The following is a 27561-nucleotide window of genomic DNA, read 5'->3' as shown; positions in this document are numbered from 1 at the left end:
CCTATGCTGACTTGTTTGTGTAAATAATGAATACCTAACTATTTTGGGCAACCAACTGAATCTTGTACTCTATACCCTGCGTCCTCCACCCTCTTCAGTCTCCTCCATACACACAAGTACACAGTGATCGTTTGTTGCCATTCTTTATTGCTATCTTTTTTATTTCTGTATAAAACATCAAATAGCCAATTTTTGAAAGTTCTTGGAGACTAAGTCAATGCAACATCTATGCAGCAGTAGGATATTTCACTCTTCTTGGTGGAACATTCTAATCAGGAGACCACCACAATTCCTTCACTCATATTTTCATGCAAAGGTCAAGATAGGTTCACAGTAGCAGTCCAACAAAGTACTGGTAAATATTCTAGGTAAGTAGTGGCAAATCTATTGTCTACAGACTGTAGCTCACATGAATGGCCGAAGAGATGCATTTTCTCAATCCCAAGACTCTAAATCAGGGTCAGCAAACTTTTTCAGCAGGGGGCCGGTCCAATGTCCCTCAGACTTGGGGGGGGGGGGCTGGACTATATTTTTGTTGGGGGGGGATGAACGAATTCCAATGCCCCACAAATAACTCAGAGATGCATTTTAAATAAAAGGGCACATTCTACTCATGTAAAAACACGCTGATTCCCGGACCATCCACAGGCCGGATTTAGAAGGTGATTGGGCCAGATCCAGCCCCCGGGCCTTAGTTTGCCTACCCATGCCCTAAATGCTCCTTGATACACATACTCTCCCCACCTGCTGGTGTATAAATCTCATGGTACTTTAGAATCATAGAATTGGGAGGGTCATCCAGACCAACCCCCTGCAATGCAGGAATCCTTTGCCCAATGTGGGGCTCAAACCCGCAACCCTGAGATTAAGAGTCTCATGCTCTACTGACTGAGCTATCCCTCGGTCCTGATCAGGAAATCATGAAAAAATATATGCACAGAACGGCATTAACTTAAGCGTGTGTAATATGGAAAAGTAATTAATGAACAATGGCTTCTACTGCCAATTTAAGCAACAACTGGATGCTTGCTTTTAACCATCCCACTACCACGAAGCCAACATTCTGTCTAACCTAGTGTAAAGGATCAGATATACCTAAAAAGCTCTCCCAAGGTTTTTAAGAGCAAGCATTTGTTTCATATCACTGTAGCTTTGTAATGAAGTGATATCACCTTATCTGAAAGTGTTAAAAAAGGCATTTATATTTGGCATTATGACAAGACACCAGTTGGGCCCAGCTGGTTTATCACAACACTGCTAATATATAACCATAAAGCCTCATTAGAAGTACAGCTATTCAATTAACAGAGCGTCAACAGCTGTCTGGAAGCCAGTTACTCTAGTACAGCTTCATTTCAAGCGCTTAATCACCAATTCTTTTCTGTAACAGTTAGCTTTATGCAAAAAAACAAAACCTTTAGGTAAGCAAGGCATTTAACACCAGCTTCCCATATTTAAAATATGCTAGTGATGTCAGACCACTAGTCTATCTAGTCTACTAGTATTCCACCTACAGCAGTAAATTTATAGAGATTTTTCAGGTTTTAAGAATGATCTATATAACGCAGGTAAGTCCTAATGTGTGGAGACTGGGAGAGGGAAGGGGTGGCAGAAGCCTGAGGCTTTCTGATCCATTTTGTACACAAATGTGCTGATTTTTCAACAGCATATGCATTTTAACAGGACAAGATCTTGCTGGAAAAACAGCCTTTTAAAAGTAGTCCAGAGGAAAGAAAGCCTGTTTAGTTCTGCACTACAGAACCAAGCAGGACACATTTTCCTGCACATATTGAGTCTGACGTGTAAGAGGAAAGACAAAATTATCTTATAATCTTTACCTTCTCATGGGAAACTGTAATACATGGGGGGGGCAGAAATCTTAATTTATAGACTTACCATTGGGAGAATACATAATGGTTTCAGTGGCATTTTTGCTATATCATCATAAGCCTTAACCTATCTACACTGTGGTATTTTTTGAAGAAGATAAATGTTTAAGAATATCTTTTAAAACCCAAGTCTACACATACATTCTTGGAGACTGCATGAAGTGTATTTGTGCTTTAAAGAAGAGCAACAATAGGCTGGTTAGTATTCCGTGTTTCAAATACATGGATCAAAGTTTTGTGACTTAGCACTATGAGCCACGAGGCACCAGAGGCTAGAGAGGAACACGGAGAAGTACACAGAAGATATAGTATAGAAATTCTGTTTGCGCCTGGAGGAGAACAGTAAGGCTTGTGTGTACGCATTTGGACTCGATTCCATATTAAGTAGTGCTGGATAATGAAGTACTGGATGTAGTGTAGCTGTTTTTAATGGTCATGCTACAAGATGCAAAATAGCATATAAAAAATTCATAGATTACATGGCTCATCCATATACAGACTTCCTTCCTCAGTGATTCCAGAGGTTGGGGGGAGGGGAGCAGAAAGAAGGTAAAGAAATAACTAAGGAATGACCACTTTTGCTTGCAGCATCAGGCATGATATGCCATTTGTAGTTTTCCTACACACTGTTACACTTAAAGGTGGTCATGTTCAAAGAAGCACAATGAACTGGTACAGCTAGTTCAGATGTCACTATTCCAGTTCCAACTCAATAAAGGTGAGTGATAATAGCAACCTACCTTTGGGTCAATGGCCAGGGATGAGGGGAGCTGTAAACTCAGCAACATCTGGAGGGCCAAAGGTTCTCCACATCTGTGCTAAAATACCTACTCCTGCCTTAAAAATATAATCTGGTTTGTTTGATTTTCTCCATTTCATTATCACCACCTGGAGGACTGATAGACCGCAGTTACTTTTCTGCATGCACACAGGTCAAATCTAACTCTGAGCTATGGTTATCACTAAAGAGAACAGGTTTCCTATGAAGACAGTTCTACTTGATTCATTCCTGATATGCTTTGAAACTAAAACTAATTTGAGAGTCTAATCAAGCTGTTCAGATATAGTTATCTATTTTGAGCACGCTGAACTGAGTAATTCCTCTGTCGTGTTATTACTCAGAGGGAAAGTTAATTGGGAATTCTTACAGAACACCCTTTAAAAAAGAAACCAGTGTTCAGCAACTGAACTTCAGACATGTTGCTTTTGAAAACTGAACATAATAACATCAAATTAAATTGGCATTGCTGAATTTAGGTCCTGCTATCAAGACAAATGAGATCTGATTGGTTCAGATCTCAATCAGACACCCAAATCATCCACTATAATTACTGAGATCTGTTGGCTCCTATATAACTCAAGAGTAACCTTCCCTGCCCCCAAGAAAAATACCTGATGAGCAAGTTTCTATACACACATCACACTCAAACTAGTAACATTCTAGTGCAAATGATGAAAGTATCAAGCTGGACTCCCACTGAAACTGAATTCATAATTTTAATCAAGAAGTGTGTAATACTAACAGTACAACTGTAGCATAATTGGATTGAAAGAAATAGTTTTCTAAAATTGCTTTAGTTGTTGCCATAGTATAAATACATACTGCAGTTTGTCCATTAAGATACTGTACATTTTAAGGGCCGATGGAAGCACTGATGCAATGATAGCATTTTAAATATACTGTCAATTGTTTGGAAACACCTGTTTTATTTTATAGTACTTCAGAGCATATCAAAGTTGTTCAGTCACTGCTAGTCAAGTGTCAGGGTCAAGCGCCCTGAAGATGAGCGCCAGTATTTTACAGACATTTTATGAGTCAGCTTACTTTATTATATACATGCAAATGAATAAACTTAGCTGCAGGCCAGAAATGTAGTTTCAGTTCTTAGGCCCCTGTGCAATTTCATGAAGCTTTGCTCATGAAGCATATTGCTCCTGTTTAAATAATTTATTCAATCACACAAAAATGTTCTCTGAGCTAAACTGCTCATGTTTCTAGGTATGTGGAGAAACTGCAAATGACTGACTTTATCCTTATGTTTACAGCTGCCACTGTTCACTCTCTTTTCAGATAATGCTAGCTGCAGAGCAGCCAAGGAAATAAAAGAGCAAAGACCCCTACAGAACGGAGATGTAGGTTAAAGTATGTGCACCAAGTTACTTTGATCTCTGAAGCAACACAGCAAGCATGCAAAGCACCCAGTCTCTGGAAGTTCCCATTCTAAAAAAGGAATGTAATGAAGACAAAGAAAAACTAAAGTGAGACTACGCAACAATTAGGTTCACAGAAGGGGGAACTTCTACTCGCTTATAACATTAAATTCAGAGGAATACAAAATCATGGTGTCTTTCTTAGTGAACTTCAGCAGTAACTCGCATTTACCAATACAAAGTTATGGCTTGCAAGACCACCACAGGAGCTTCAACATACAAATGTTTTGCCTACATCATCAAAACACCACACACAATAATTTTGCACTTGGATAAAATGGTCTCTGTATGAAGGAGGAATACGGAACTTCTGGGATGGGGGCCAAATGTGGCCCTCCAGGCCTCTTTACCTGGCCCCAGCTCTCCACTGGCCACATATCTTTTTAAGCCACACCCCGCACCAATATTGCTTTGCACCCTCCTCAAGTCTGGCTGAAACATGTCCTTGGAATTCTGACAATGCTTCTTGCTTGCCTAGATGGAGGATCAAGAGTAATGTGCAAATGAGAAGAAACCAGCTTAATGCGCAAAAAGTAAAATTCACATTAACTGTTCTGCCCACTTTTGCCTCTGGCCCTGCTCAGCAGTGGCATGGGGCTGCCGGAAAGTTGCCCAGAAGGGGATGCAGTCAAGTTTCCCCACACCAGGTATGAATGTTTTCCAGGCTCATCCCAGATGAGTGAAGCCTTGTGCTGATTTTACTTTGGCCTGCCTGATCCTGTCTGTCAGGAGTCTGGCAAATACATTCTGGAAAGGGTGGTTGAATGTAGAGAAGGAATGAGAGGAGACAGGAAAGCTGGAGGATGATCACGAGAAGGGTCCCAGTAATCTGAGGGAGCAGTAGCTGGGCACCCATAGGCTCTTTCATCCTGCTGAGGAGCCCAGTGGGTTGGGAGATAGAGATGCAGATCCTAGAGAGGCATCTGAAAGCACGTCTAATTTACTTGTTATACAGAACACCCTTATTGTTTAAATACTCCCCAACCACTTGGCATTCAAACTCCCATTTATCATAATCCATCATTCAAATGATAACTTAACATGGGGATATGTAACTGGCAGATCAGGAAACTTAATCAGGCACCTGTTTGTAGTCTCCAATCCAAAGGACTCAGCTACTTTCCCACACAGAGGAGGAGACATAGCTCTTCAAGCTTCCCCCACCCCAAGTGTGAGTAGCAACGACGCTCTGGTTGAATCCACCCTGCTTTCTTCCCTAGATGAAGGGAATTTACAAAGGGGAGTCTACAAACATGGGATTCTGCTGTCAAGTCTAAAGTAGGACTTAAGAGAGCACTTTGCCACTTAATTCTACTGATTGTATAACCTAGTCTTCTGACACAAAGAGCGAAGGTGCCTAGTAAGTTTGGAGGGGAGGGTGAGAAATGCAGGTTAGTGTGCCCTTTGTATCTTCTCTGTTCCTACTGGTGACTGTCAGTGGACAGAGTGAATTTGTGGCACTTTAAGCCAAAGAATTTCATATCAATTGCCATTTGAACTATGCATACACATTGCTGTGCATCCTGAATTGTTAAGGCTAACCTTTGATCATAGCCAAGAATGCACCTCACATTACTCCTACCTAACATTCCTGTCTTTAAGGTATAGAGTAGATTAGGTGCTAGTTTGTCCAGCTGAAGCCAAATATAATCTTTTTGTTTTCAGTTATAGACCTTAAGGACTAATATAGTTGTTGACCAATAAAGTCACACAAAAAAACTATTTTCCAAGGGGGCTATGAACAGAAACCTTCTCCTGTAAGATTGCTTTATACCTGAATCTCAAAAACACTAAATCCAAGTCTTGCTCTCCACTTAGGAAGTCTTTTTCAGATTTTTTGCCTTGTTCAAATGTTCTTTTCAGGGGTTTAGCTGAATTGTGGACTGAATATTATTTATCTTTGCTTTTTTTGGTATTCATTAAATTTTAAGAAGGTATATTTTACTGATGCAGGAGTCCTATTCCAAGGAAGATACTTAAAATGCTTTCTCTAACTGTCATGAAGATATTTAAGGAAAAACCAATACACAAGTGTGCGTGTCCGGCTAAAAAAAAATCCAACTCAAATTTCATTCTTACATCTATAGTACATTTTTGAGATGAAGACCATCGTAAAATATTTTGCTATTCTGGTATTGAAGACTGATAAATCCTAAAAACACTGGGCAGGATTCACCCAACATCACTCATCAATGGAAGGATGTAAGTCTGCAACATGGAAAACACATTAGTTTTGCCTTAATGAATGTAATCTGTTAGAATGGGTGTAATTGGCTGCTAATCTAAACATGAATCTGCAGCAACTAATGGAGGTCATATTGTGGAAGGGGTGGGAGAAGTTTGATAGATGGGAAGCCCTACTGCCCTTTGCTCACCACATCCATCTCACATCACACAAATAGGTAACCCTAAAAGAAGCTTCAGAAATGCTTTTAAGCAGGAACTGAAAATGCAGCATCAGCATCAGCTCTTTGGAAACAAGACAGTTCTATTTGACGTCTAATCTAAAGGGAAGGAGAACAAACTTAGTGGAAAAACTGTCACGTGAACACCATTTGACTGTAAAGTTTAAAAGATTAGCTGACATCAGTACAGAAGAGTAAGAAGCCTTAAGGACTCAATTAAATCAACCAAGGGGCCAATATGGCACAATTGCATCTAGTTTCTCTTCAGCCCACAAGGAATTGACTTATACTCACTAAAACACAGTGCAAAGGAATGGAGTCTCTATCAGTTAATTGAACAGTGTCACTTGCAAGAAGTCTCCAACAACACATATTCCTAAATATCTTTTGACAATCATTGTCCAGCTTTCATCAGCTGTCATGGTAGATGATCATAAACCTTCAACTCCTCCACATCAGCAATCTTCTAATTACTTTCCATAATTTTATCACTACAGTATTGTTATTTTGTAGGGTAGTGAAAATGTGGTGCGTTATTTAGATGCCTGTTCATATTACGAGTGTTCTCTCATATTACTGCATGATGGCACACCGTATTTAAAAGAGGGGAGATGGGGATAGACTCGTGCCCTTATCAGTCGATGGAATCAGCATGTTCATTCTCTCTTCCTACACCATATGCCACACCAAATGTATCAGCACACTTTCCACTTGGAAAGTTGCCAGCTGGCACAGAGACCAAAAGGACAAAAATCTGGCAGAAATATATTACAGTTTCTCAGGAATAGCATCTTGTAACCTTATAGAGAACACAGATATAGAGCAAACCCAATTACAGCAGGCAGGAACCCCATGGTAAGCAGAGAACCCTAAATGTATAATGAAAAATACCCCTCATTCAAATTATAAAATAGCTGTAACAGCATTGATAAAGGTGCAATCCACAGGCACTTGAATTTCGGCTCCTATAAAAGGAAGTACAACAAATATTCTTTATGAAATATAGCAACTTCTAAGATCTACACAGAAAATGAGCTGGAAGCTATGGAAGGGATATATTTACCTGTATCTAGTGCAGAGTGGGGAAATCTCTGTTTCTGCAGGCCAAATTAATTAATTAATTTTGTATGTGGCCATTCGTCAAATGATCTCAGGGTGGTTCACAACATAAAAATGCAAGATATAAACACAAAATACATTACAACAAGAACAAAAAAAGCCTCCACAAACCACTAACCCCCTCCCCCCTGCACAAATTTGACAGGTAGATGGGATCACTTTCCAAGTCTCCCTGTCCTACTCCTTTAAACTCCCAATTTCTGAAGTTTAAAAGTATAGCTCGGAGAGGCTTGAGAAGAGCAGCACTGGGAGGGAATAGCTTCCATTGAATGGAAACCACTTCCCCCTCTTTGAGTGAAATGTGCTCCGGCTGCCCATTAGCTGAGAGAACTCCTTGTGACAGCAAAGGAAGCCCACTTTAAGCTCCCGGTTGTCCCTTTGAAGCCCTGCCCTAAGCTGGCCCACACCTAATGTCATGTATGGCATCAGGTATTTGGCAGGTGGGCACAGCCTTCTCAAAATGGTGTTGCAGGCCAAGTTTGGCCCGCAGGTCAGAGGTTCCCCAGCCCTGGTCTAGTGGATGGTTACTGGTGTATCGGAGCACACTTGCAGCATAGATTTGCTCCTATTTTTCCAGGACTAGGCAAGGAGGCATTAGTGGCAGCAACAGTGAAGGGCAAATTCAATTGGTACCTCTAGCAGGAGTTTGTGTCCCGTCTTAGGATATCATGGTGTAATCTCAGATAGTAGTAGTGAATGTACTTTGCTTTAGGTGCCTTAAAGATGACTCAGAAGCTTCAAATGCTCTATAAAACTTTGACTCACTTCCTTATATTGCAGGGAGATGGGAGCATATTCAACCAATATTGTGGGAAGTGCGCTGATTACTAACCTGTTGGGCTCAGTGCAAGGTGCTGGTTTAGAATTTGAGATTTTTATGTGTCTCCCACAATCCACATCCCTTTCTCACCTCTTACATGTCTCATCATCAGTTAATATATTGCTTTCTAGACTGTCTTTGTGAGAGGTCAGAAAAACCTCTGCATAACACAAAGCTTTGTCAGTGGCTGCTGCAGTATTATAGGAAGGCTGGCAGAGCCAATAACATCGCTGATGGCTTTGAGAAGAGATTTCCCTTCAGGAAAGCATTTGGAAACTGATGTGTGGGGAATCTGTATTTGAAACTGCTGCAGATTGGATTTTTTTTTTTTAATAAGAGTGATTTTTTTGAGGTTTAGTTATTGTGAACTATTCTGAATGTAGGAGAGACAGGAAATAAATGTTTTAAGTTATGAACGAGGACATGTACAGCTTAATGCAGTTTGGTGAAAACACAGAGCATGCTGCCTAAACAAGCAATAAATAAGTATCACTGCCATCTGTTAAGCAAAGAAGAAAATTCTGATTTCCTTGCCAGACAACATGGGACAGTACCACAGACCTTCCCAACGAAACTGTACAAATCCTGCCTACTTTCTAGGAGAGAAACAAAACATTCTAACATACACACACGTTACAAGCCAGTACTGAACTGGTTTACACAGTTTTGAGTCAAAGGTTAAATATCTTCATTCACTTTTGGAACACTGCCATAAGGTTACTAATGCACAAGCAGCTAATGGATGTAGTTCAAATGCTATTCAATCAAGTTCAGAATACAAGAGTATGTTGCAGTAATGGGAATATGACATCATAAGACAAGTTATCTCCTGAAAATCAGACTGGACTCATACAACATAGCACAGCAGTACCATAGACCTTCCTTCTCCCTCAAAGAACATGAAAGAACAATTCGTTTTTAGAAAAATAGAGAACCACCATTTCTGAATGTAGCAATTTAAGAATGCCATTGTTCTGTTTTATCAGACACCAATTATAAATTCACTGGTAATTATAATAATTTATCTAAGACAGTCAAATACACAGAAGTAGCATGTATTCACTTTTCCTGTGTGGCCAAATGAAGAATGAATTAAAAAAAAAAAAATGCAAACCTAGAATTTGTATTTCAAAACACTGTAAACAGCTTCATGAATTTCATCAAAAAGCAGAGTATAACTCTTAAAATAAATAAAATAATGTATTCATTTATACTATTCTCTATTCAGGGTTCAAAATTAGCAAGGCACCAGGCCCATTTTGCGCCAAAAGATTCTCCATTTGCAAGCACCTCAAAAAGTCTGGGTGCCATTTTTTGTGCCTGGCTGACTCAAGGATTACAGAAATGTATGTGCTTTGAAGCCTTAAAGTATATGTTAAAGATAGACAATATGTTAAGGAGTTTAAGATTAAAGAGTAGAGTGTCTTCGAAACTGAAGTACGGTACTAATATATTTATTGTAAACACCAAATTAAACATGCATTAAAAATTTCTGCTTAAAATGTGATATTAACAATGTGTCACTTATGTGAATAGCATATTAGTTCATGCTTATCAAAATAATAAATAAAAAGTGTTGGTGAGGGGCCCCCCATGGCGACTAGACATTCTGTTTTGGCACCCACAATCCACAACCCAGGTCCCAGAAGCTATTTGGCTCCTAGCTTTTATATCCCAGTTTCTAATACTGTCTCTATTTATTCCTCTTTGCAATTTCCATCTTCAGACTTAAGTTGCAAGGCATAAAGAGCAAAATTTGCAAAGGAGGAATATGTTAATGACCAGGTGTAGTATAACTCACACCACATACCCTCACAATCTAAAATCTCCTTCCTCCAGATGTACTCTCTAAGGAATTGTAAAACATCTTACTGTTCTCAGCAGACTGCAAGGGCATGCTTAAGAACAAGAGAATTGATTTTGGGGCAGTGGGAGTGTAATTATGATCACTACACAGATGACTACTTGTCAGGATCCAGAACTCTTGACTGAATTTTCAACCAACCTGAAACAGGAAAGTCTTTACTGAGGTATTATTTCACAGTTTTCACACGAATCAATAAGGCTAAATTGTTCTACTTCAACAGCCATTTCTTGCAAGAGGCAGTGAATGTAGGATGCAAACTCTTTGGCTGCACTACACAGGTTGATGTCCATTTTTTTTAGCACAGCTACATAGCTTAGCAAATGTACTGTAAAGCATTAGTAGCTTTCACTTACCGGTAAATATAGCATCAAAATGATTTTCATTATGCAGGAGTAAATACTGAAAACTTTCTCTTAGTACTGCTAATAGTCTCGGTTTTATTACACTTTCTGGGCCTGGTATGTTAAAAACAGCAAATAAGCAATGCTTAAAATATTTCTCTCTCATGTGCCAGTGGGGTTTAGCTTAAAATGAGAGATTGCAGTACTTGCTTGGTCATAAAGCCCTGGCTTTTAACCAAGTTGTTATATCCGAGCCGAACCTACTTAGGTTATTATGAGGCCAAGCCATGGCTGAGTCAGGATTTTAACTTAGGTCATCTTAATCCAAGTCTACCACTACTCACTACACCAGCTCTTGGATCCACATAATGCTTATTTTCACATTCCATGCAGCAGAGGCCAAATTCATATTCACAGCAGAATGAAATAGATGCAATCAAGCAATGAAATTGTGAAATTGTCTTCAGCTAAGCAACTTTACCATGGTACCCAATACAGAAGCAGAAATCACATTAACGTGAAACCTGAAAAGAATCTTACTCTTCAACACAATGCCTATTTTTCTAACATTTTGTTCCATTTCTTCCAAAAACGTAATAATGTAGATTAGTCATCATAGCCCACATTTCAAAGGAATATGATGAATCAGGTTACTAACATTTAGAATTTGTAAAGCTTTTAGCTTAAAAATTAAAAAGGTAAAAGGTAAAGGACCCCTGACAGTTAAGTCCAGTTGCAGACGACTCTGGGGTTGTGACGCTCATATGGCTTTACAGGCTGAGGGAGCCGGTATTTGTCCGCAGAGTTTTTCCGGGTCATTTGGCCAGCATGACCAAGCCGTTTCTGTCGCAACGGAACACCGAAACCAGAGCAGCACATGGAAACGCTGTTTACCTTCCCGCCGGAGCGGTACCTATTTATCTACTTGCACTTTGTGACGTGTTTTCGAACTGCTAGGTTGGTAGGAGCTGGGACACAGCAACGGGAGCTCACGCCGTCACAGGGGTTCAAACCGCCGACCTTCTGATCAACAAGCCCAAGAGGCTCAGTGCTTTAGACCACTGCGCCACCCGCGTCCCACTTAAAAATTTGTTTAAATTAAATAAAGTTTTTGTATTTCATTGGTAAGAAAGGCAAGAAAATTATGAACATAATTCATGGCTGAAATATTCAAAATACCAATATTAATTATTCACCCTGCCAAGAAGACAAAAAGCCTGTGAACAAGAGGTAAGTGAAGGCAAGTGACAAGCCAGCTTGACTTATTCTGTCTGCGTCCAACCTCATGTCTTGTCCTTCAAGCACAACATCAAATGACTGTATTCCTAATATTTAGCCAATGTTAATTTATTTGGTAGAGCAATTTAATAAAAGCTGGAACAGTGGGCTTTTTACATTGTCCCCCAATGCCTTCCTCAGTCACCCTTGCATCTAAATATATTCTTACAGTTCATTCATTTTTACTTCTCAGCAGCTGCTGTGGAGGTCTGATAGACAGAAAGGCTGGGTGTAAATATTTCTAAATTATTTAAATAAATACGACTTTTGTCAGGTTCCTACAAAATTATGTACTGCTATTCTGTTATCTATAAGCCTTTACAGAAGGATTAGGGTCTTCCTGTGTTATTGCATTTGCCTGCTGTATTTCAGAATTGGGAGGTGCCAGTCACCCCCCACCCCAGCTTGGTGTTGTCATTGCTACATGCCAGGTCTATCTAGAATAAAACATCTATCATCCATTTGATGTTGGTGCAGGGGCAGAGCTGATATGTACAACTGAGACCCGGATGGATGGGCTGGGTGGCCCTATGTTAGTCCAGTTGTGTCATTAAATTGCATCTCGCTCACCAGGAAACCAATCCACATCATGTTTGGGTTGAAGAAAATGTTTCTGGTGCAGGACCAGGGAGGGAGGGAAAGAGAATGGGTGTGTTGCTATTGTACCATCCACCTCATTGCTCTACAACCTCCCTGACCAAGGTAATTTCAGATGTGGTGCTGGAGGACTCCCTCATGGTGGTGTTGGGGAGCTTCAATATTTATGCCAAGGCTGAATGGACTAGCTCAGCACTTCATTACCTCCATGGCAAACATGGGGCTGTCTCAGAACATCAATGGTCCAGCATATAACTGGGAACACCTTTCACCTGGTCTTTGCCCAAGAGAGGACTGGTAATACTCGATTGATAGAAGGGCTTGCTGTGAGTCTGTTGTCATGGACAGACCAATCCCTGGTGATGTTTGGCTGTACGTAGCTACTCTACCCTGAAAAGTGCAAGAGACCCATTGAGTTGGTCCATGTTTGGAGACTGATGGAATCTGATTTCTGAATGCTTTGGGGGATTTTCAAGCTGGCATGGCTGATGCTCCTGTCAAGGCTCTTGGCTCACTGCGGGATGGTGAGATGTGTAGAGTAACTGACACAATCACTCCTGCTTGCCTTCACTATACACCCATTGATGCCCTCCTTCCCCACAGACCCCCTTGAGTGTTAAAATCAACAGAGGAGGCTCCATTGCTCCACAGTGCTCAGAAACTCAGGGGGATGGTGGCCCAGGAGACAGCATGTTCTATGGCATTGCTGAAGTTGTGGAACATTTCCACAGAGGTGTGCCTGCATCTTCATTATACAGCTTTCAGCAAATGCTGAAGACATATCTCTTTACCCTAGCTTTTGACACTTGAAATGTGCATTTTTGGAACCATTTTATTTATGTGATTGTCCATCCTGGGACCTTAGGGTGAAGGGCAGTAACTAATAATAGTAATAATAACAACTGTGGACTACATGCCATACAAAGGTCAAACATACAATAATCTAAATCCACCTAGTTTTTCAACTGAAACGTCCCAGACGAAGCCAATATAATCCAATGTAACCCAGTGCCAAGGTAACACAATCTTTACTTTTAAATAAAATGAACATAAGAACTGATTCTGAGAACCATTACTACTGATTTTTAAGACGTCTAAGTCTTCTCAGACCCTGTAATTCCAAACCAAGAGTTCAGACTAAACGGTGACATACAGAACTCTACAGGATAGCTCAGTTACTCTGTTGTAGCAAAAGAATCCTGTGGTACCTTAAAACAGATTACTGTGGTATAAGATCTCATAGATTGCAGCCTGCTTTACCTTCAGCTGGCAGGTGTAGTATGTACATATGTGTGCACCCATCCAAATAAATAAATAATGAAACTAGAGTACCGTGAACTGCGTAAGGTAAAATATATCTATGCAGACTCAAGGTATACAAGGTAGAATCAGAGCAAGCTTTTTAAACAGTACTAACTCATGACAAAACAATCTTTTTAAGATATTTGACACCAGCAAACCTAGAAGAGGGAAATGGGGGTTTAAATATGGCAAGGGAATAACTGAAGACTAGCCAGGAACATATACAATCATAAACCAAGTTACACTCCATTTACAACGTTAGAACAGCTGTGCCATCAAAAAAAATAAATGCCTCTCTATGAGCAGAACAGAGCAGACAAATTTAGAAGGGTGTGGGAAGAGATAAAAGAGTGTTGCCCATTATGCGATAGAGCTTGGGGGGGGGGCGGAGAGACTCATATCAGGGAAAGCCTCAAGAGGGCAATCTCTGCTCCTTTGTGCATCACTTACCTTAAGGATATCCCCCCGTTTGAAGCTGAGCTCATCGTCTGCGGTGGCTTTGAAATCGTATTTGGCGACGGCTTCCATGCTCGTGGACAGCAATGATGATGAAGGCGGATAGGAACGGAGTTCTCCCTGAAGCTTCTCCGGGGGCTCCCGGTCCAGCCTTCCCTCTCGTCCGCGCTGCCCTTCCTGCTCAACTTCTGGCTCCGTCTTTCGCATAGGCAGGGGGAGTCAGCGAGGGCCAATCCGCCCTAGGAAGGGAGGAAGAGACGGGAGCATTGAGGGAAGTAGCCCGGATCAATGACAGGGGCCGCGCCCTGAGCCTCCCTCTCCCTCCTCTTCTCAGCTCAACTCCGCTTTGCCGCTTCCTCTTTCTGCAGCCTCGCTCGCTCGGCACACCGAGGGCTGCCAGGAAGCACCGAGTGGCATTCGCTGCGGCCAATAGCAGAGCCCGGAAAAAGGACTCCCCGCCCCGCACTCCCAGCCGGCGAAGCAAATTAAATAATTAAAAAAGCGCAAGTGGGGGAGGGAGAGAGAGAGAAAAAAAGACCGGCCCCCTCACGCCCCCTAGCAAAGCCAAGCCAGCCTTCCTCAGAGCCCTAGAGCGGCTCCTGCTGCTTGCTGCTGAGCGCTCGTCCTGTTCCTTGAAGGCGAGGCGTGCATCACACAAAGCCTGGCTTCTATGCCTTACCGCAGGCAGCACGGAGGACGGCGCTCCTCCTTGTAAGGAGCAAGCGCCTATTACCCGAAAAAATCCGACAACCCCCCCCCCCACCCCGAAGTCAAAGATCAGGAGGATTCCCCTATCCGATTACTTACGAGGAGAAACGTGTAAGTCACCCAGTAATGTGGGTTTCCCCTGTTCGGGAGGAACTCCCAAGTACTGGTCAACTACCCACTTGGTTTTACAGTGAGGGTTAAAACACACACACACGAACGAGACACACACACACACACACACACACACACACGACACTTCCTATGGTATTATTCATGGCTGGTTTTCCCCGGATTTCTTTTGGAATGTAGCGTTCCATGAATACTTAGGTTTTAAAATTCGGGTGGGGGGAGGGAACTTATTTCCGAGTAAACTTAGCGCCAGGCTGAAACTTTTATTAACTAGTAAAATACGAGTCGAAAGGGTTCAGGAAAGTTTCATCTACAATGAGGGGAAGATACGGTAATCTGTCCCTATCTTGCTATCAGCTATATCGTGCCCCTGCTGGCTGTTGAAAGAGAAAATAGTTTTTGCTTCTGATTTCACAGCAGAGTCGCAAGTCATTCATCCTTATATACTAAGCTTTGGAGAAACAGAACTGCTGTGGAGGAAACACTCCTTAAACAGGTGCATATTCCATAAAAGTAATGACTGATTAAAGCCAGTGCAGTCCAATTCTTCTCATGTTTGCTCTGAACAAAGGCACACTACTTTCAGCTGAATATGAACACCAGTTTCTTGATGTCAAGTGTCCTTAAATGAAAAAAACCCCCAAGTGATCACTAAGTGTGCTCCTGCTAAAGCATACCATGAAGAAGCCACACTACTTCTTCCAATAATTAAAGCAGTATTGTTTTCCCCCCAATAGTTACACATTCATATTTAGCAATGAATCCAACTGCATTAAAATTTGACTCTTGCCCAACTAAATTGAAACCAAACAAGGCAACCAAAAGAAACAATAATCCCCTGAATCATGACATTCCAATACAATACACATATAGACTCTCAAAATCATGTATTTCTTAAAACACATATTAAGTGCCATCTCACACATGCTGGGTTGGATCCAGACTTAGTAATATTTAGTGTATACCCACTGAAATAAATTGAACTTAGTGATTGATTTAACTTGATGATTTCAATGGATGATTAAGTCTGGATCTAACCCACATCAAACTATAATCCCAGTCACATTTATTTGTAAGCAAGCCCCTTGAATTTTCTTGAAAAAGCATGCTTGGGATTATAACCCAAGCCTCATTTATTTCAATAAATCTTAACTGAATGCATGAATCACCAGCACTGTTTATAAACACACCAGATAGGAAAAGGATATGAAAAAGAACACCTTGTATTGCAAACCTCCAACACTGAATTGGAGTTTAAAACCTATACAATCCATGCAATCACATTCTTATAGGAAAATCATTTGTAACTCTTCTATATTACCAGTTGTCTACAAATCCATTAACCAGATTGTAGGGGAAGGTGCCCTCAACCCTCTGGTGAGCAGTAAATCAGACACCAGTCCACACAGATTCCTACTCTGGAGGACTAATTTCCAATGCAGTTTTCAAGCAAGAAACAGCAGAAATACCTTATAATGAACTGAAGAAACTCTCACTGCTTGTTACTTTCTCTGTATCCTCTATGGATGAGACCACTGGTAAATGCAAATAAATGCCTGGGCAGAAAGCCAAGCCAAAATTTGTGCCCCCCCATAAATGAAAAAAAACAAAGACCCTTGAAAGTCACCTGTCCACAAATCTTGTCTGGCCTGCGCAGCCATATATTATATGTGGTGGTCACTGATCTCCCTCTCCAACTTCTTATTGTACACTTATTCCCCCTGAATGTCTCCAAAACTTACTGTGAAATGAAAGTCTGACTCCTTTCCTCCACCTCCACTCCACCAGTTAATCTATGCATGACAAATAACTTGGAAGGAGGGAAGGATCTTTCTTGCACAACATGGCAAGACCATTCTTGTGCTTTTGTGGTACACAGAGAACTTGGGGAAGAAAATGAGTTTTTCCCGGCACTTGAGCCAGGGAGATTGCCAGAAATATGTGGTTGCCACTGGCCATCAAGCAGCTTCATTCAGGGAAGTTGAACGCATTGGATAATTATGCACGTAGCATAATGCTTGAAAAATATCTATACAAGACAATCAGAGCCCAAACTGAAAACAAAATTGTTGATGACTGTCCTACAAGCAGTAACACAACAGCAGCCCAAACTACTTAAGTCAAAATGCTTAAATTCAATGGAAGTGTCCTGCAAAACAGCAATCCAAATTAATCCTAGCTGTTTTATACTTACTATACATAGCAATAAGGAAAGAACAGCAGCATACTTAGAGGAAGAGTTGACTTGCAAGAACTATGTTACAGCAACTAAGAAAAAAAATGAAGAAAGTAGTCGGGGGGGGGGAATCTCACTCTTAATTTCAGATGGACATTTACAATTAACACTGCATACAGTATTTAACATTAACACTGCACCCAACAGGACAACTATTACAGCAATACTAGAAAAACCAAACTATGAGTGTGGCTATTGTGGCAACTTTAAATACATGACAGAAATTCACAAAGTTGCTGCAGCAAGTAAAGTCACACTTGTATTCACACCTGTCACTCTTTGGTTTTATTCACTTAGGACTGAAATGATGACATTTTAAAATAACAAGAACTGATTAAGACATCACAAGAACAATATATGTTACAAAAATTAACAGATCACCTCAAAAAATTTGCTCAAGTATTTCATTAATGCAAAGCTGGGAAAGCCACTATACTCTGAATATTAAAATTGGGGGATGAAGAGGACATTATCCTGAAATACCTCCTCCCCAAAATGGTCTTAGTTATTAGGCACTCACTTGGAACAAGTAATTTTTTATAAAGCTAACTTCCCATTCATAAGCCAGCATCCCTTCATATATAGATGGGTAGTAAATGTATTTATTTAGAGATGGAAGGGGCTAGATGGAATGTAGAGCTACAGTAGTACCGGGGCAAGCATAACCCCTTCTCCATCCCTAAAAAGGTAAAGGGACATGCCCACAGGGATCATAGAATAGCACAGCCCCCAAAGTTACTAGCCTGATTTTTTTTTTGTTCCCCTACTTTTAAATCATACAAGGGGATGGTGCAGAATGGATGTAGCACTTTCTATTTCTTTTCCCAGCCCCTCATATGGCAAATAAAAATCGTTTGCAGGGTAGAAATGTAGCAGGCTGAATGAAAGAGGAAGAAAATCCACCTCTGCTGTTGGCCTTGTTTCTATGCTTAAGTGTGCTGGAAGATGCTTTGCCTCTTCTGTGGTCAGCACAGAAGCATAGTGAACTAGCAGTGAAGTTGCCAGTCTGATTTATGTGCTGAATGAACAGGACAGGCATCCCATCTCCACCAGCCTGCTGTGTTTCTGCACTAGATGTGCAGGAGATGAAGTCCCATCCTGTTCATCTACCTTAAAACCAAGCTTTGAAGTCAAGTTTCTAAATTATGGAATTTGTTTTCTCTTTTCATTATGTAACTTGTTCTTAACTTTGGCCTTTACTGATATTTTTAATTAATATTTTAGATTGTCTTTTGTAAACTGCTTAGAAGTATTTAGTTTGAGTAAGTGGTATATAAATTTTGTTAAATAAAAATAAATGAATAAGCAAGCTGGGTGGTTGCCCCCATCACACTTCATTTATGTACTGGAGACACAGGAGGCAAAACTTCTGCCTGTGTCCAAAACGCGGTGGTTGGGAAGACAAATTGTTCTGTTACCAACCCATTATGTTAGATGCACAGGAGGTTCACCTGCCCATTGCCTACTGCAGAAACCCAGCAGGCTGGCAGCATAGGAAAAGGATGCTCCTTCCCTCCACCACCCACCTTATTTGCTTCCATGTTACAAGTGTAGGAGGTGACTTCATCTCCTACACACCCAATATTGCAAAACAGTGGGTTGCTGGAGGAAGGATGAAGTGCTTCATGGCTTCACCGGCAGCTTGTTTGAAAGGGAGGAGGAAAGACCTTCTGGTAGTCTGCTCAGTTGCCTGAATGAAATTCCTAAATGGTTACATTGACCAAGCAAGTGGTTAAATATGGGGTTAGCAGGTAAAGGTAGGTCCAGTTAGGTCCAGTCATGGCCAACTCTAGGGTTGCAGCGCTCATCTCGCTATACTGGCCGAGGGAGCCGGTGTACAGCTTCCGGGTCATGTGGCCAGCATGACTAAGCCGCTTCTGGCGAACCAGAGCAGCGCACGGAAACGCCGTTTACCTTCCCGCTGGAGTGGTACCTATTTATCTACTTGCACTTTGACGTGCTTTTGAACTGCTAGGTTAGCAGGAGCAGGGACCGAGCAACAGGAGCTCACCCTGTCGCAGGGATTTGAATTGCTGACCTTCTGGATCTGCAAGTCCTAGGCTCTGTGGTTTAACCCACAGTGCCACTCGCGTCCTGGGGTTAGTAGAGCACCCTCAATATTAATAGCATATGTTTGTCCCACACAGGCTTCAGACACTAAAAGTGACAGCTGCCTTGATTTATCAAATAGTTGCCGGTTTTGTTTCACAGAAGAAGCTGGGTCTGTATTCATTTTCACCATTTGTATGCATGAAGCACTCTGAACAGTTGAAAAATTACTTATAATGCTTCTATCATCTACCATATCCTAGAAACTGCTACAGGGAGACCTGGTCTCAAGAGGTGGTAAAGTCAATCAACTTTTTCTAAGGAACCAGGCTGTCATTGTTACTATTTGGGGAAGTTCTGTGAAATCTTCAGCAGCAAAAACTATGGTTCATTTCCTCCTTGTGTCAGTAACAGAATATATATATTTAGTCATAGTTTGTGAATAGCTATCTGTTCTCTTTCACACTATCAGACATCTGCACAACATATGCACGGGCAATAATGTCAAATTAGAATTTGCTAGTAATATCTGTGGATTTAAATGCGTGGCACCATTTTATTTCTTTTTGCCCAAAAGCTGTTTCCCAACATAACACAGCAATCCTAATGCACACCTGTTCGGGAGAACAAGTCGGGCTTCAGGAATCAGAATCCCATTTAAGTCAATGCTTACACTTATCACTCTAAAGATAAGCTTAAGCATTTATTGCAACTTCCGTTTTTGTATAAGGTGCACGTTATTTACATTCATCCGCAGCAAAAAACCAACACAAGAAACAATGAATTCAGCAAAATGCCCCCTTTCGGATGCCCACTCCTCGAAATACAGTCATTGACTGGGGGGTGGGGGACCTGGTCCCCCTTGGCAAGTGAATCATTACTGGACTAAGGGGGGAAAGGATTCACTCGCCCGCCTCCCTCAGCTCGAGTTATTTTTCCAAGAACTCGCGCAAGAACGCCGCGCCGGTCTTAGAAGCTTAAGGGGCGCGCACCAAACTCTCCCCCCCCCCATGCAAGTGGTAGGCTGGCAAGCGCGCGCGCCAGGGCCCCCTTGACAGGCAGGGGCGGAACAAGAGGGGAAAGGGGCCGCCCGCCCGCCCGCCTTGTCAGCCTCAAGGTAGAGGCTCCAGGGCGGCTCCGGTGTCTTGTCGGGGCTCTTGCCCGTCTCTCCCTCCGCCCTCGCCCCGGAGCTCCGACTCACCGCAAGCCCGCCAGGGTTCCGCTCCGAGCGGCCCCCTCTTCTTCCCCCCTGCGAAGCCTTCTTCCTCCTCAGTAGGAGTGTCCGGGAGAGCTTCCGCTACTGCCCTCACGAGCCGCTCTCGCGAGGCTACTACTACTACGCGCGAGGGAACGAGAAGTAACCCCCGCCGAAAGAAAAGGCGCAAGCGCCAACCTCCGTAACAGGGCGAACCAGAGGCTCAGGAAGAGGCGGGGAGGAGCTAATGATTCGCCCAGGGCGCATGCGCGCGAAGGGGTATAGATGCCGGACGCGCCCCGGCCGAGCCTCCAAAGCGTTAGTGCGCTAGGGCTTTTGCGGCTGCTCAGAAACTGAGTGTATTAGCATCACCTCGCGGGTTTAGCGGCCACATAGGGTTGCAGCATTACAGTTCTATTTGTCTGTTTGACGCCTATCCTGGGAGAAAACTGGACGAACGTTATTTATGAATCTGCCTTATACGAAATATTATTATTATTATTAGTCATCTTGGCGACTTGCAGGGGGGAAAAGAATACACATTTTAAAAATCAAGTCAAACCACCTAATAATAATAATAATAATAATAATAATAATAATAATTTGTCATCTTGGCTTGTAGGGGGGGGGAAAGTGCACATTTTAAAAATTGAGTCAAACCACCGATGATGATAATGATTATTATTATTATAATTATACCCACCAGGTATAATATATCAACAAAAATAGACATCACGGTATAGGGCACCAAAGATAAACAACTCATCATGTTCCTTTAAAAGCCAGGGAGAAGATGGAGGTATTAACTTGCCATTGGAAATAATGTTTAATGTGGGTGCAAGGTGTGCCTTGCTGAGGGGGATATTCCATTTGGCAGCACACAGCAACTGAAAACCTTATCACCCTCCAAACAATCACTTTAATCCATTTAGCTCAGCATTATCTCTACTAGATACGGACATGCATCAGTTCTCCAGGCTTCAGGCTGGAATCTTTCCCAGCCCTTCCTGGGGAGTGAACCTGGGACCTTCTGCAAGTGCAGCATATGCTCTTCTATTAATAATAATAATAATAAATTTTATTTATATCCCGCCCTCCCCAGCCGAAGCCGGGCTCAGGGCGGCTAACAACGATAAAACAGTACAAAAGTACAGCACAAACAACATTCTAAAATCATTCATTCTAAAATTAATTAAATTCAAGCCACTGGCCACCATTGGGCCAGAGCTCCGTGAAGATTGCCGAGGGAGGGAGTCAGGCTGTGCCCTGGCCAAAGGCCTGGCGGAACAGCTCTGTCTTGTAGGCCCTGTGGAAAGATGTCAAGTCCTGCAGGGCCCTAGTCTCTTGTGACAGAGTGTTCCACCAGGTTGGAGCCACAGCCGAAAAAGCCCTGGCTCTAGTTGAGGCCAGCCTAACTTCTCTGTGGCCTGGGACCTTCAAGATGTTTTTATTTGAAGACCGTAAGTTTATCTGTGGGGCATACCAGGAGAGGCGGTCCCGTAGGTACGAGGGTCCTAGGCCGTATAGGGCTTTAAAGGTTAAAACCAGCACCTTAAACCTGATCCTGTACTCCACCGGGAGCCAGTGCAGCTGGTATAGCACCGGGTGAATGTGATCTTGCAGCGAAGACCCCGTAAGGAGTCTCGCTGCAGCATTCTGCACCCGCTGGAGTTTCTGGGTCAGTCTCAAGGGCAGCCCCACGTAGAGCGAGTTACAATAATCCAGTCTGGAGGTGACCGTCGCGTGGATCACAGTGGCTAGGTCAGGGCGAGAGAGGTAAGGAGCCAACTGCTTAGCTTGGCGGAGATGGAAAAATGCCGCCTTTGTTATAGCTGCAATCTGCGCCTCCATGGAAAGGGAGGTGTCGAAGATTACACCCAAACTCTTAACAGACGGTGCTGGTGCTAATTGCGCCCCCGCAAGAGATGGGAGTTGCTCCCCCAATCCCATATCGTCCCGTCCCAGCCACAGGACCTCTGTCTTCGAAGGATTTAGCTTCAACCGGCTCCCACGTAACCATCCAGCCACAGCTTCCAAACATCTGGTCAGTGTGTCTGGGGCCGAGTCAGAATGGCCATCCATCAACAGATAGAGTTGGGTGTCATCAGCATACTGATGGCAACCCAGCCCAAAGCTCCGGACAAGCTGGACGAGGGGGCGCATAAAGATGTTGAAAAGCATCGGGGAGAGTATCGCACCCTGAGGTACTCCACACACCAAGGAGTGGCGCAATGACAATTCCCCCCCAAGCGCCACCCTCTGTCCCCGACGAGAGAGAAACGAGCGCAGCCATTGAAGGACTGTGCCCTGGATCCCCACGTCGGCAAGGCGGTGGTCCAGAAGTTCATGATCGACCATGTCGAAAGCTGCTGACAGATCTAGAAGAATCAGCAGCCCCACCCGCCTCGATCCAGCTGTCTACGAAGATCATCTGTTAGGGCAACCAGAGCCATCTCGGTCCCATGACCAGCGCGGAAGCCGGACTGGAATGGATCCAGAGCCGATGTTTCATCCAGAAACCCACCAAGCTGTTCAGCAACCACTCTCTCAATCACCTTACCCAGGAACGGAAGATTCGAAACCGGGCGGTAATTGGATAGATCTAAAGGATCTAATTATGTTTTCTTTAAGAGCGGGCGCACCACTGCCTCCTTCAGTTCCCCTGGGAATGTCCCCGTGCCAAGGGACAAATTGATGATATCCCCCAGGAGGGCCCGCACCTCGTCTGGACACGCTCTAATCAGCCAAGACGGGCACGGGTCGAGAGGACAGGTGGTGGGCTTTCCAGCTCGGAGGAGTCTGTCCACATCGGCTGGGGATATCCGGTCGAAGTGGTCCAATACTGGACCTGAGGACAGTCGAGGGGCCTCCAGTTCCTTTATTGTATCCAAATTGGCAGGGAGGTCATGGCGGAGCAACAAGACCTTCTCCGCAAAAAAGCTCGCAAATGCCTCACAGCTGTGTGTCAAATTGAGTTGTAGCCCTTCCTTTCAGCAATCTAAAGAAAGCCTGGGTATAACACTGAATACAAGGTTCTCTTGGAGTGATTCAGAGCTAAATTGGATCTTGTCCACTTGCTAAATCATTGTTCAATTAGAAAAATATATGTATGTTCCTTCCAGAGTGAGATTATAGGCAGAACAAGTTCTATAACAATGAGTGGAACTGGCCAGTGAAAATAGAAGTTTGCCTATCACATGCTCTTCTTTAATTGAAAAAAATGTCATGATCATTATGGACTATGGAATACCAACACAATCTCAAAATGGCTAAGTCATTTCACTTGAATCAGTCCTATTTCACTTGAATGTTTACTTCCACTTAATGGGTACAACAAACAAGTATTCTGCCATTTCCAGGGCAAGGCAATTCAACTTTACTTAGAACAGCATGATCAACATTACACACACACACAAACACACACACAGAGGAAGAGGGAGAGAGTGCCGGGCTCCTGAGCAAATACTGTACATTATGGTCAGAAATAAGCAGTCTTTTTTCCTGAAATGGCAATTCAAGAATGGGAAATATTCCATTTACAAGGGCCACATTGCCCTGTGTGTCACTGAACTCCTGGAAGATATGAACACAGGTTGGTTATTTCCCACCTAAACTTGGAAGCATAATCGGGCGCAGTGTGAAAGGGAGCTGCCAGGATGGCAGTGAGGGCTGGGCTGGCATGGCGGGCTCCGCTGAAATCATATGCTGGTCTGTGACATGAGGGCAATGCTCCCCATTTATTTCTAAATAGAATCAAATGAGTTCTGCTATTCTCCTTTAGGTGTCACTGAAGTCAGTGAAAATGCCTTACAAAAGCCAAATAAATGGTAAATTAAGGATACAGCCCTAAACACACTATCTAGGTTGTAAGTTCCATTGAAGACAATGGGACTTACTTCCAAGTAAACATTACTTTGTTGCACAGACTATTTTAAAAATTGTGAGCCTGACACTTACTCATAAGTAATTTACATTCATTTCCATTAAGATGACTCATAAATTGCAGAAATACGAATCGAGGAAAAACAATAGACTATAAAGTACAGGGGGGCGCGGGGAGGACTCACACCTATTTGACATGGTATACTTTTAGTGACTTTGTTAAGACGATTGAATATTGTTTTCACCTTCCATTGACTCATAGAACCTTATGGAGAGACACTTTCAACTGATTGCCTTTCTCGGAACATCTAAAATTACAGCCATCAGCAGCTATTTTTATTTCTTTTATGTGCAACTACTAAGCTCTGTTTTCCTTCTATGGGTATGCTTTGTTACTTTAAATTTAAAAATCAATTTTTTAAAAGTAGAACTGCCAGCTATAGCATTGAACAACCCATGCACCAGCTCCTTGGATATAAACCCAAAGAAAGGATTAGGAGTCCTTTGGTACCCTAAAAGCTAACAAATGTATTATGCCACAAGCTTCTGCAGACTAGAATTTGCTTCATCAGACACATGCAGAGTTCAGGTATATATATTCACATGGTATGAGATTGGGGAATTAAAAACAGTGAGGTCAGAGGAAAATGATATGTAGGAAAGTACTGACAAGGATAATTAACCATGGCAATTCACAAAACAGCTACTGAAAACACAGACAGCCTTGCATCAGTCAGGCAATTAACACAAATAACATGCTAAGAATCCTTTGTCTCTCTTCAGTCCACAAATGATAGTGTTCAATCTCTTGCTGTATTTCAAGGATGCAGTGCTTACTCAGGTGAGGTAAGCAGAAGAGCCAGTGTGGTGTGCTTAGACTAGGACCTGGGAGACCAGGGTTCAGCTCCCCAGTTGGCCATGAAGCTCACTGGGTGACTTGAGCCAGTCACTGCCACTGCCTCTCAACCTAACCTACCTCACAGGGTTGTTGTGTGGGGTTTAAATGAGGTGGGGGAGAATTGTGTGTGCCGCCTTGAGGTCTTTGGAGAAAAAGCTGGGATACAGATGATGACAATAAGTTTCCTTTTGAAGGAGTTACCTTATAATATTTTTGTAATATTTGTTAATTTATATAGAAATAGGTTGAGCATAGGAGAAAATACAACTTGAACCCGCCAGGCAGCAGCCAAAAAGACCTCGCTTCCCACCTCACTTCCATAGTGAGAGGCAGCCCTAAAATGTTAGTCTACACAGAGTTCAAACTCAGCTTTCTGTGTCAGTCTTTGTTTGTTTTGTCTTAAACAGCATTTTTCCCGTCTCTTTTCATATACAGACACCTAGATTACATCATCCTTGGGAAAGGGGGGGGGGGAGTCATTTTGCCCTATGTGGAAGATGTAATGGAAATTGCCTGACAATTAGTTCCCATGGAAACATATCACCTGTAATTTTTCTGATAGAAGAGGTACCTGGCAACTTTGCCACAATCAAGAACATTTGCGGTAGTATCAGCCCCATTACCCTTTTCTGTTCAAACCTCCAGTCCCATAACTTCACCTTGTTTTATATTCTAGTAAATCTGTGGTACTAAAAGTTTAGGCATAGTAAATATTAGGATTTATTTATAACTTGTATGTTATAACTGAGATGTGTTATAAGACAGTCCCAATGTGTCTTAAAAGGGGAGTTATGCAAGGCGTTTTAGGTGTTTAATTAGTGTTTATGTGTAAAGACTGAGTGTCAGACTTTGAGAATGTAATCAAGATCCATGTGAATTGGAAAGTGTGTACCTGGTTTAGTACAGTGGTACCTCGGGATGTGAACGGGATCCGTTCTGGAGCATGCTTCCGTGCATGCTCGTGACGTCATTTTGAGCATCTGCGCATGCGTGAGTGGTGAAACCCAAAAGTAATGCGCTCCGTTACTTCCAGGTTGCCGTGGAGCGCAACCCAAAAGCACTCAACCTGAAGCACATTCAACCCGAGGTGTGACTGTATCGTGAAGAGTAAATTTACCTATGTAAATGTCCTAGGTGTGTACCAGTCTTTAATCCTGCTCTGTCAACAAGTGTTGATCAACTCAGGGGAACTCCTTTGTTAGGTGACACCTGAGGGGATTAACTATTAGTACTCTAAAGCACCCACTTTGTGTAGGGTTCACTCCTTTGGCTTTTCCTTTCCTAAATACTGTATATCCCACAAGGCAGAGGAGGTGTAGCACCCCATGCACCCCAAAATAAATGACTCATGGAATCAATAGACTGAGACTGCGGAGGAGGCATCTGACAGGCAGAGCCATCCCTCTGAACCAGTTGTAAGAAGGCAGGCAGGCAGGCAAGGGACTAGCTATGGGGTAAGTGAGGTTGGTGGGGCAGTGCCCCCTTAGCCCTCATTGCAGTGGCGTAGCGTGGGTTGTCAGCACCCGGGGCAAGGCAAGTAATTTGCGCCCCCTAACCCGTGGATTTGCGCCCCCTAACCCTAACCCCCAGATGTTGCGCCCGGTGCGGCCGGCCCCCCCTGCACCCCCCACGCTACGCCACTGCCTCATTGGCCAGCCTTCACTGCAAGCAGTTGCTAAAATATCAAAGGCAGGGCAGCCCAAATGTGCTCCTCAGAATAAAGCAACTCAAAAGTCTTGAAAACACAATGCAGAATAAACTGATATTGCTGTGCTGACTTTCCTTGTAGAAGGGTGGGTTGAAACCACCACTGACTAGGCCCCTAAACAGGGGTGGGGGCAGTATTTCCCCAGACTGCAATTGAAGCCTGGGAGAACTGAGGAATGCAATGAAGGCGAATTCCCTGCATTACAGCACATGTTCCTATGGTCACGAAGAGAAGAAAGGATGATTGCTATAAAAAGGTGGTGGTGGGAGACTGCACTGCCAGCGTTATTCTATTGGCTACAGAGTGCACAATTGCAGCTAGCTATTTCTGACTTGAAAGATAACTAATTTAGCAATCCTATACGCCAATTCCATAGGAGATGGAGGGGGGAGGGGGGAGAGAAAGACAAGCTCTTGCTATACTGGCACAACAGCTGCCAAATCTTCCAGACAGGAGGGGCAAAACGCAACT

The 27561-nt window shown here is 42.8% G+C and overlaps 1 protein-coding gene across 1 annotated transcript in view; it reads right to left on the bottom strand.

Moving 5' to 3' along the window:
- GRB2 (growth factor receptor bound protein 2) overlaps positions 1–20809 on the bottom strand; it is a 48273-nt gene extending 27464 nt beyond the window's left edge. The window contains exons 1-2 of the mRNA XM_083598307.1: positions 20609–20809; positions 14280–14524 (exon numbers count right to left, since the gene is read on the bottom strand). Coding sequence (XP_083454433.1) covers positions 14280–14492 — 213 coding nt within the window. The 5' untranslated portion in view covers positions 14493–14524; positions 20609–20809. The remainder of the gene's footprint in view (positions 1–14279; positions 14525–20608) is intronic.
- Positions 20810–27561: the final 6752 nt, after the last annotated feature.

This window comes from Podarcis filfolensis (genome assembly GCF_964270895.1).
Source record: "Podarcis filfolensis genome assembly, chromosome: 2".
NCBI lineage: Eukaryota > Metazoa > Chordata > Lepidosauria > Squamata > Lacertidae > Podarcis > Podarcis filfolensis.
Note: the sequence above shows the minus strand (reverse complement) of the source record. Positions and strands in the feature narration are given on the sequence as shown.